Here is an 11,819-nt window from a genome sequence, read left to right on the forward strand (position 1 = left end):
CAGCCATTCCAGTCCAGTCTCAGAAAATCTATCTAGAATTTAAATTTTGGCTGTTCTTTCCAAATGAGGACAATCAGCATCACACACTCTTGAACTGAGATTTCTTCTTACATTGGATTGAGCAATGAAGTTCTCCATGAGGCAGCTTTCTAAGCATGCAGTTTTGTGTGGAACACCAGACATTCAAAAAACATCTTTGTAAAAGTAAATCCATTTTAAATACCCCTGAGAGAAATAGAAGAAACTCTGAATACCCCCAATAAAAATAAACGCTTTTACATTTCCCTTTAAATAATTGTACGTGTTGTAACTGGAGAAAAAATTATTATTCCTACTTCACTATATGCTCTATAAGGGCATATGTTAAACTTCCATCCACATCCATATATTTTTTATATATCCATATAAAACCTCCATCCATAAAATGGCTCTTCTCCCACAAGAGTGAGCTTATGCCAAATTTTTGCTCCCTCTGTGCTGCTTCCAGGGGTTCCAGGGAGCCTCTTTGAGGTGCAGCATTCCCTGCTCACCTGTTGGCCATATGTGCATTGGGCTCACCTCTGGACTGCCCTGATAACAGCATTCAGACTTTCCAAATTCAGGCCTTATAAGGGCAGTGAGTTGTCTTAAACCCCAGTGCATGGGGTTTTAAAGAGGCTGCAATTGTGTGCATTGCACTGTGAAATATTCCAGCACATCCCTTGAGTGCCAGGGGTTTCAGCAAGGCTTTAAATATCTTGAAGGGAATTTTTTGGAGTATGGTTGTTCTTTATTGAGGAAACACCTGTTATCCACATTTTATGGGTAGGGTGGTGATCTCAGGAATGGTGCAGAAAGTTTAGGGAATAAAGGGTCTGACTTGATTCCTGCAAGCCTTAATTGTGTGCCATAACTCCTGTTCAGCCTCCCTTGGGGTGGAAGGACACAGGTGATCCTTAAGGACAGGTTGCAGAGTGGTGGATAACTGTGTATCAAAACAGAAAGGTACCCAGAGGAAGAATGTGACCATTTCTTTGTAGTGTTGTTGAGTGTTGATGCTTTTAATGTTTTCCATAGGTCTTTTCTGTGGAGCTCTGACTTTGGTGCAGGGGTCAGACCCGTGGCTCTGTCCCTCCTCTGGGGAAAGCTTGAGAATGTCAGACTTGGGATAAATCACAGGAGAGCTCCAGGAGCCTGTGCTCTGAGCTGCTCTTCAGGGCTGGAGAAAACTTTCAAGTTAATTCCCTGATGCTAAACCTGGGCTGTATGCTGGAGAAATCCAAATTTGGTGGCAATCTGCTTTTCCTTGGATAGATGCTGAGGCTGAAAGGTGTATCCAGGGTGGGCTGCACTGCCAGGGGCACTCATCTGGAGCAGTGGATGTAGGTGAGATGTCCTTGCATCTGGCACACAGCAGAGCTCTCGTGTGCTCTGGAAGGTGTCAGCAGTCACATCCCTGTCTGTCTTGCTGGTTTCTGGAGACTTGTCTCCCACCCAATAATTTTTTCAAGTGGAATCAGTAAAATGGTTGATTCTCAGCCCTGAGCTTTTCTGCACTCAGTGATTATTTGCTGGTTGTGACAGCTCTGTAGAGTTTTGTCTTGGCCAGTAGTCTCAGCAGATGCATTGTGTTGACTTCCTGAATCCAATTTGTAACAATAATGTTTTTTTCATACTGTGTTTCTGGAACCAATTTGCCTGCTTTCCCTTCCCCATCTCCTTCTCCCGGGACACCCCAGCGAGAGCTCTGCCCTGCACACTCCAGTCGCCTTCTGTTTGCCTCCTTCCACTGCCTGAATTCCCAAGTTTTGGGAGTAGATTTATGGGAGATGACTGTAGACACACTAAAAGTCATTTATGAGATAGACCAGTGAGAATCTTGGGCAGCTTTTCTACATGAGACTCTCCTGCTAAAAAACAAAAGCCCAAATGTAAAATTTCCTAAGCTGCTTGATTTATTTGATTCATTTCCTCTGTCTATTCAATTTCAAAGCCATTTAGGAAGATCATTCGCACAAACATTTAAGTTCTCTTTAACTAAAGTCAACCAATGTGCTTTTTCAATGAGCTGGAGCTCATGAGAAAGATTCAAACATTAGCAGTGTAAAGAAGGCAATTAGTCTTTGTACAATATATTGAAAATTAGCCCAAGGCACACTGGAATAATACATGTTTTACAAATGTATATTTTTCAACCAACTCAGTAGTTTTTACTAGATCCTGACACAGATCATTCCAGAAGCTACCAAATGAATTCAAACTGTGAAAGAGGTTGCAATTGTCTATAAAAAAAAGGGGTTTAACTGTAATGTGGTTGGTTTTGCTCTGTATATTTGATCACTCAAAGGAAAGCCTTTTTTCCTGCTGTAGTATGTCAAGGAAGCTTATCTGCATGTAAACAGCAAAATGAAATCTCTCTTGTGTTGTAAGGGTTGAAGTTTTCTAGTTTAGAAGTTGAGCATTTCTAAAAATGTACTCATGATGTCATCCTGATAACACGAGGTACTCCTCTCACTTCGTCATGGAGTGATTCTTTTCCATAGATTTTAAAGCTGTCACAGGAGTAGGAAAAAGCTGCCATAATCATAGCAAGCAGTGGAAAAGTTTTATTTAAATAACTGTTGGGGGAGCAGCTGTCATGTTATCTGCACTAAAGATTGTGCACCCATTATCAGGAGTGTTTTGCCCACAGTTTGATAGGAATTTGGGTCAAGAGAAGACCATTTTCCTGAAAGGGAAGAAACAAGCATTGTTGATTCAACCATGGAGGGAGTACCAGTTAAAAACTTCAGAGTATTTTCTGAAAATAGGAATACACCTATAGCTATTAAGGAAAATACTGTTTTTTCTTGTTTTAATAATGTAGTGTTTAATTCTAATAGGACAGATCACAAAACAAAAGAAATGCCTTGTGAGGTGCTATAATGGACACAAAATGTACTTTCTACAGTTGATTAAGTTAAAGTATTTGTTGTTTATATGAATTCTTGTGGTTTATATAGAGCAGAAACTTTCAGGAAGACAAGCTAAAACTTTTGTTTGTTTCTGCAAGAGAATTCACAGGAGTTAAAGTCCATATGGCGTCTTGGATGCAGGAGTACAACAACTCTCCTTAACTTGTAGAAGAGAGCATATGGTTTTGGTAATAGGTTAATAAGAGCAATTAACCTTATAGTGCACTCATTTGTTGGTCTCAGTTGTTTATAAACTAGGTAATAAAGATATTTTAACATCCTATAGTTTTATAGGAGATTAAGTGAAATCAGGCTGTATTTTTTAAGCTTCAGTGCCAACAGTACTCAGGTGATACTGTGATAGAAACATAAAATTAGCAGAGTAGAAGATTCAGAGTACTCTGTGGTGTGTCCAACCAATGGGTATCATCACAAATGTTGAAATACTAGAATAGTTTAGAGAAATACGAACATATGTTAAAGGTTTTCATTAGCAGAGGAACTGTTTTCCTGGGATGCAGTCACAGATCTGTCACTCAGCTTGTTCTTGTCACTTTGCAAAGACTGTAATATGGACTGTTTCCAGGCTTTATTTACATAGAAAAGAATGCTAAGCTTACCTTCTACTTCTTGAGGATGAGCCTCATAAAAGAGCAGGCTAAAAAAGCACCATCATTGCTTTATTTTGTTTGTTTTGAAGGACTTCCTGCAGAAGTCCCAGTTTCTCTGTTAGGAGCTGCTGTGTTTGCCTGGCAAACAGAATCAGTGGGCACAGGGTACAAATGAGCAGGTTGCTTTTGGCCCCACAAACTGCACCCACAAGAAAAGCCATTTTTACTTCATTCTCTGTTGGCTCTTCACACTTCAGGTGGTGTCATTTGTTGTCCAGCTGGGCACCTTGCTGCAAAGACACCAAGGGTTCTGTGATTTTGTTTGAAGAGTACTTTGGGTTCTGGGCTGTGGGTGATGGGAGAAGGGATGGTTTCACCATAATAATGGTTTTCATTTAATTCTATAACTTGTCAGCTTTTTGGCCTCCTGCTTTTGTGCAATATATGTTTTGAAAGCTTCTGCCTACTTTTTTGGTTACTATATTATTATTCCAAAAGAAGCCTCTAAACCAGCTCATCTGTAGAATTTAGCTCAAGCACATAAAGGATGATATATTGTGGTTATTGGTTTTGTCTGTCCTTCCTGATTTACTGTTAATTGTCTGATGTTTACCTTATATTTTGGTTATAAGGTATTTTAATATTTTTACCTGATGATAACCCTAATGAGCTGTGATTCTTTTTCTTTATTCTGAATTTGAACATCAAGACAATAATTTCTTTCTTTAGGTTTTCTTCAGAGGCTTCCATGAAACCTTTCTATACAAATTTGTGGTCTCATTTTTTTTTCTCTTTCATTGAATTGACTGAACAATGTATTTGCTGGTGCAGCATTCACCAAAGATGAGGACTCTTTTGCTTTATTAGAGTTGACAGTGTTTAAACAATACTAATTCTCATACCCAGCTGGCTTTTCAACTGATTTCTGTGCTCTCTATTGCTGTGTAAAACAAGCTGGAATATTAATGGCATCTTGCATGCTACCCTCTGGAGACCTACTTTTCTTTAGAGAAAAATCTAATAAATGTGAAAGTTTCTCTCGGTTTTCTCCTTACATTTTTTTTCTTTCTTTTCAAATGATATTTTAATTTACTGTCAGATTTTGTACATGTCACAATATTAATTTTCAGGCACATTATTTTAAAAAGTAGTCTTCATTTTATAGATAGATTTACTGGTTTGCTCATTTTTTAATATAAATAAATGCCTTTATCTAAACCAAAATATACCAGCTTTAAAAACATGTTCAAGATGCACATGAATGTGCTATTTTAACCCAGCTAAAATTTTGTATATTGAAAATGTGTTTGCCAAACAGCCAACAAACATTTGCAGATGTTAATCATTTGTTCAGCCTCTCACTTTTAACAGGATTGAGTATTCTTCATGAGAGAGAGAGAGAGACATAAAACCCCATTTTTCTAGCCTATAAATATAAATATTTAAGTCATGAATTTAGACAAGCCCAAACCTTAAAACATTTTCTGCTGAAGGATGAATTTTGTCTGTTTAGAGCAGCCATCTGTGATGGGCTGCAGCCATTGCTGAGGTGACCATTGTAGCACAAGTCCCTCCTTCCAGTCCTTCAGAGGCTGCTTAATTTCATATAAATTTCAGTTAATTGTGAAACAGCAACTTTCTGAAACCCAAGCTTGATTCTTGCCCCCTGCACCTCCCCAAATTCTCAGTTTGCCCTGCAGCAGGGGTAAGGATTTGGGGTGCTCCATTGTCCTGGTCAAATGAGGGCAATGGCCTGTCATAAAGGACTGGCCAAAGCTGGGGGGTGAGATTTGATATTTAACTTCAAGGAATCAGTCCTTTCTGAAGAAAATTTCTAACCTTCTTGGCTATAATATCTCCTATAATTTTTTGCAGAGAGGCCAGGTGGCCCTGTGCAAAATGTGTGCCAGTGTCTGTGTCCCACAGTGCCACAACACTCCATGTCATGCATACAAAGTCACTTGGAAGCCTTGTAGGGAATATTTTCTAAATACAGAATGTTTTGATATCACAGTATTCCATTTAAGTAATTTTTTTTCCCCCTAATTTTCTACAGCTGGTCTAAAAACCCAGAAAAATGGAAGTTTCAGAAGACAAGACAGACGTGGCTTCTCCTGCATATGTATGATAAAGAGAAGGTTTGTATTGATTCTGCTTTTTCTCAGAAAAAATATGATACAGTCTTTTCCATTAGTTATAGCTATTCTTTTTTAACCAAAACTTCCTAGTACTAGCCATGCACTTGTCCCATAATTTTTTAGTAACTTACAAATTACTTTGTTTTTAACCAAGATGCTGAAGCATTTTAATTGTTTGTCGTTGATCTTTTTATTTTGTGGGCGATCATTGCCCTGTGCATGCTACATTTTTATACTTGATATATAGGAAGCATAAAGAGAGCAGATTTGTGATTTATTCAAATCAGGGGTTTGCTGAGAATTTGAGTCATATCCTTAGTTTGAATTTCCTAATGTGGAACCCAATACTGCAAACCACATCTCTCATATTGTTTCAGATATCTCTGGGCTCCATGGAAGATGTACAACCATATTGCCAAGATGTTAAAATAGCTCTCTCATTTAAATATAAGTGAAACCTGATGTTTATTGTGAAAAGCATAAAGTATAACCAGAAGCCAGGCTTGAATCCATACTGAAATCCGTTCATTTCATAACTTAAAACACAACATAAATTGAATTTCCAATAAGTATCTGACCATTGTGGTATCAAATGAGGGTGTCAGGTCATTCATTTTGTTGTGCAATAGAACAAACCTCTGCCCATTTGCACAGTGCCTCACTTATTGGTTCATTTTGTTGACATTCAGTTAAGTTTTGCTGATTTTTTTGTGTGCACTTGAACATTTACTCATACCAATCATCCTGACCCAAATTAGTCAGCAGCTCTAAAGCCAATCACCTGACTTTGGGTGTTACCTTTTTAGACCGCCAGATAATTAACAACAGAGTTTGATGAAGGCAAAAATGTTCACATGGTGTAAATACTTTAAAAAAGATGGGTTGCAGAATACAAATTTGATTTTTGGTTCTGGGTTGTTTGCTCTATCTTCTGTTTTTTAAGTTTCTCTCTTTAAAGTCTTTATCAACCTTTCAAAATCAGTGTATGCTCTTCAAAGCTACCTAGAAATTGTTTGGCAGGCAGAAGGATGTTTTTACTTTTTTTACCTGTTTACTTTGGTTTTGTATTGAAATATGCTGGGACACAATGAACTGTAAGTACCATTTGTTTTATGTATCAAAATACAGTTTAACTCCTTATTTCTCAACACTGAAATGAAACTTCCTTTTTCTTAGAATTCTGCTGGAAGTGCTCTGATTTATTTAAATTCACATATTTTGTATTTTAATAATCAGAGGAGCATTGAATATGAGCTTCAGAGAATGATTAACATCTGCATCCAGATTTAGTGAAGTTAGTAGAACTGCTCAAGTGCTTATAATTAAGCATATGATGAAGTCTCTTTCTTCATCAGGACCATAGGGAGGGCACACCCAGCTTCTTTTGAATATTTTTTTTATACCCAAATTCAACTTCCTGTCCATAACAGAATGAAATCTGTTGGTAATCCAAGCATGACTAAAGTACAAAAGGAGACAGAAGTTTCTTTCCTTCCTAAGCCACATCTTTGATCTCATGGTGTCACTTGGATGCCTACTGAAGAGCCATACAAAGGCCTGAATTGAGTTTCCTGTACTGATAGGCCTCTTTCTGTAAGAAATAAGTTGAGGTTTTAAAATTTGCTAGATAAATGGTGTTTTAAGCTCCTTTAAAATCCATCTGGTGGCTGGCTGACAGCTCCCAAGCCAGGCCTGTGTACCTATGGTGTGTATACTTCTCCAGCACCCAGGATTAAATAAACACTAGGTTATGTGTTGGTCTTTATCATCTGGCACAGCATTTTTAGGAAGTTACTAGATCAGTCTTCAGCCTCTAGACTTCAGGGTGTGGTGGGGTGGCTGAGGTTTCCTTGGGAGGTGACCCAAAATGCAGCCTGGCAGCAATGAGCTGAGCTTCTCTCTGCTGGTGTCTGTGTTTGCTTTGCAAAATATGTGGGTGTCTGCAGGTCTCCAGGTCTGAAAATACAGAGCTGCAGAGGATAATTTAAAAGTGATAACTGTTCTTTTCCTGGTACTCTTTCCTAGTGTTTCCCTGCTTTTCCCAAAGACAGGAATTATTTCACTTGGGATTATTTCCATATTAATCAGCTCCAGTGTATATTAGGAAGTTAGGACAGAGGAAAGATTGGTGTGTGAGAGAGAAAAAGAAACAAGAAAAAGGTCAAAACAGTTTAACAAAAGAATAATAACAAAATCCCATAAGCCTGGCTTTGACTTCCAGAGCCATGCTGGGAGATCTTGATCTCCAATTTCAAACCAGCCTTGAACTGACCTTGGAAGAAGGATTGTGTTCCTCCTTGGAAAACCTCACCAAGACCCCTGAAATTACTGCTTTTGTACTACTGTATTTGAAGAATTAAAATTTGGATTTCATTAACTTTCTTTGTGCGTTCCAGTCCTTGCTATGGCTCTGCTGTCTGTGTAAGTCAGGAGGAAATATGATCTTACCTTGCCCGTGGGGTGCTGTGTTGTGAGCTCCTGATGAAATAAACCTCAGAGCTGTGTTATGTTAAAGGAAAAAAAAATCAGACTTTTTGAACACTAGGACACCCTTAGGGCCAAATGCTAAATGTTTTCTAGGCTTCAGGCAGCCTCATGTTAAGTCTGCACACTTAGGATTTCTAAATTTAGAGCAGGCTTTCAATTGCCCCCTCAAGCAGTTTGCTGAAATGATATAATAATAACTGTACTTCCACAGGTATGTCTATGCCATGAGCTCTGAGAACAAGAGTTGTAAATTACAGAGGTAATTTGGCCAAGGTTTGAAATGTGGAAATGTTGCTGACTTTAAAAGCTCAGCAGTGAATATCTACATTAAAGGAACACTGTCACACTGGAATTGTTTGTGTCTAAATGGGTTCATCTGTTATTCATGGGTTCATCATGTTATTCAGCTTATTGTGAGTGAAAACTTTCAAAAATATAGATATTTTTCATTGTGTTTGATTTGTATAGTATAGCAACGCTTCATATATCATCCATTTCAGTATTAGTCATTGTAAAATTAATATTTCTTTTGTAACTGCATTGTTTCTTTATTGCAAGAGTGTTTGTGTGAAGAATTAGAAGGCTTTCCATAGTGTACAAGTTACAAGGCTGAACGCAGACTAAAGTTTTGATTTATTACTTTGTAATACCCCTGATTGATGAAGGCAGTGTTGGAATATTTTTTCTTCCTCTTCTTTTGGAGTGATAGAAGTTTTAGTGATCAAAGTTCGGCTGCCAAATGTCCATGGAGGAATAAGTTGTAAATTAAGTGTCTGTTGAAGCTCTGTCTTCTCTGAAATGTTGATACTTTGCAGAATCGAAACCGCCCTCGAATAATTACTCTCGAATCCTTTAAATACTTACGTATGTGTTTAACTTAACTCATGTCAAGTTATATGTGTAAAGTTAAACATGGAGAAACATATTTGCAGGGTGAGATCATTTTAACATCTCATGATTCACAGCAAAAAATATCCTGTTATTGGCTGAAACCTGCCCCACAGATACACAACATGAAGTTGAGATCAGCGTAGGTCCGTTCATATATTCCTTTTGAAAGTACTTACTCAGTATGAAGTACTGAATAAATCCTTCCAAAGTCCTTGCTAAATTATTGTCAAGATTAATATAATGATCATTTAAATTGTGTGTTGTAACAGATAAGCTAAAACTTAATCTCTGACTAGTTAATTAGAAAGGGAGTGAAATGTGGATAATGCAACTGTAGATGACTAAAGTGCTTTTAATGTTAGACATGTTGGTAGAGCCTATCAGTTTTAGTCAGCATGATTTAAAAATTATTTCCATATGTCTGAATTTGAGTTTGTTTTTCAAATTAAATTCTAGTCCTTTGTATAAGCATTCTGTCAAAGTGTGCAGTGGTGGGTGGTATCTCATCTTAGCAAACAATTTTTGAGTGAGGGGAATTCCAGCAAAATTCTTTCCTCAGACATATGCATGCAATTCTCACTGAATTTAGTGAGATTTACATGTGTGTTTCCAAAAGGAGGGTTTGGCTAATGTGTTTTGTTTTTTTCTTCCACCAACCCTCAGAGCCTTGGGCTCCCTGTCAGGCAGTGTTTGCATTTGCTGATCAGCGTTTCCACATCTGCTGAGCATTTCCTCTCAGATGCTTTGCCCATCTGAGCACATGACAGTCCTCTCACCAGAGTCCATCCATCCCTCCTGGCAGCTTGAACCTTGGCAGGAAATATTTCCACTTGGATTTCCACTTGAAGTTGGACTTTGGCAAACACCAAAGCCTGTGCCATTCTCCTGATTGTGTTTCAGGTGATGCTGTGATGTGATTGTGAATACGTATTGAGGGGGGAGATAATAAACCTCTTTTTCCTTCCTTTTGTTTTTTTCTTCCAAGGTTCCAGACAAGTATTTCACCATTTTACTGGATTATCTGCAAGGGCTTCAGGGCAATGCCCGAAACAAAACTGTGCAGAAAGCTGAAGCTTTTATGAAGGAATTTGATGGTTCTGATGGAGAAGACCCAAACGTGCTGGGGAAGTGTGAGCGCATCAGACAAGTTCTACAACTGCTGTCCTGAGAGTATTTCTGTGTCATAATTGTTGTCTGGTGAGGGAAGAAGAGGATGTCACACACTGAGGCTGTAAAGAATTTGTAAAGATAATACTGAATTTTATGCTCGTAATTTTTTCCAATTGAAAATATTCATCGTGTTTTGAGGTGATGAAATAAAAATAACATATATAGTCCATAGTCTTGCTATTAATCTTATTGCAGCTCTTTAGAAGAATAAACCTCTCTCCCTCTCATTAGTTTTTCTACATCTCCCCCTCTAATTACTGTTAAGTATGAGGAACATTGCAGCTCTTAATACAAAGAGCAAAGGAACCAACATAAAGCCTGGAGGGTCTTTTACAATGGCAGCTTTTAAAATGATTGTACAGTGGAGTGTGTGCTCAGCCAGCTGTAATTTCTCACTTTCAGCTTCAGAAGGATGTCACTTGGATTTGGGAAGGATCATTTCAGTCTGTTGAACACAGGTTGTATAACAGAGTTGCTTATTAGTACTTCACACGGTGATCTGGAGATACCATCAGCTTTGTTGGTTTTCTTTTTATATTTTAAAGTTTTCAAATGCATTAGGGTAATAGTTTAGTTACTCAGATAATGCACAGATGGGAGCAGATCAAATCCTTAACTATATGTGGTGAAATCATCACATTGTAGCTAAAATTAGCCTACAATCAGAAGTGCTGTGCTGTATCCAGCCTGCCAATGTTGCATTTTCCTCTTCCTCTTGCAACTGGCATCCAAAAGAGTTAATTCATGCTCATTCCTTTTGGCATGGGACGTTTGGCTGTTATGAATGTGCTGAAACTGAGGCTTTCAAGTAAAAACCAAGGACATTAATTACTCAAAGTTGGATGATTGGCTTATTTAATAACACTGGTATTCAGACAGAGTTCTTGACCTGATTCTTTAATGTTTCTGCAAACATTGTTCATACTTTATTAATAACAACTATATGAAAAGTGTGGTGGTGTAGAAGAGTGGCTGTCTTTGGGAATTACAGCTTTAATTTGGGTGGGTGAAGGAGGGGAGGATCTGTGGAGGATCTGCAGGCCTGATTTTCCAATAAGAAGCATTTGAGTGGATTTGACAGCTTTCATCGTCATGGCTTAGTACAAATCTTTGAAAGTATGAAATGTATTAGTAATGACAAATAACTTATGCTTTCTGACTTACTGAGGAGGATGTTTTCAGGCAAAAAAAGACTAGAAACCAGCATGCCCTCCTCTAAAAGAATAACTGGGATGGAGTTTGGCACAAGAATGGGCAGAATTGAGCAGCAATGTCCAGGTTCTTCGTTGAGCTGCTGACAGTGCCTCAGGGCACAGCTGGATGAGGGCTGCAGAGGAGACAGAGCCAGAGCCTTTCTGAGCTGTATAGCACTGATCTTCCAGTGAGAAACCTGCTGAAAAGGATCTGTAATAAAAAGAAGTGATCCTGACATTTAGTGAACTCATAAAGATCATTGGGGTCATATATTTTACATGTGAGAATATGCAGCTGGGAAAGGCTGCCATCACTCCAAGCAGAAGCTGATATTTGTTTCTTTCCATGAGGGAAAAATAGGAGTTTTTCAGGAATGAAGTTTTCAAAGTATCTTT

The 11,819-nt window shown here is 38.2% G+C and overlaps 1 protein-coding gene across 5 annotated transcripts in view; it reads left to right on the forward strand.

Moving 5' to 3' along the window:
• The window catches only part of CHLSN (cholesin), a 120,293-nt gene extending 109,892 nt beyond the window's left edge, over positions 1-10,401 (forward strand). For all 5 annotated transcript variants that reach the window (XM_077186782.1, XM_054643404.2, XM_077186783.1 and 2 more), the window contains 2 exons: positions 5,601-5,682; positions 10,046-10,401. In XM_077186782.1, coding sequence (XP_077042897.1) covers positions 5,601-5,682; positions 10,046-10,228 — 265 coding nt within the window. In that variant the 3' untranslated portion in view covers positions 10,229-10,401. The remainder of the gene's footprint in view (positions 1-5,600; positions 5,683-10,045) is intronic.
• The last annotated feature ends 1,418 nt before the right edge of the window (positions 10,402-11,819 follow it).

Source organism: Agelaius phoeniceus, chromosome 16, assembly GCF_051311805.1.
Source record: "Agelaius phoeniceus isolate bAgePho1 chromosome 16, bAgePho1.hap1, whole genome shotgun sequence".
Taxonomy (NCBI): domain Eukaryota; kingdom Metazoa; phylum Chordata; class Aves; order Passeriformes; family Icteridae; genus Agelaius; species Agelaius phoeniceus.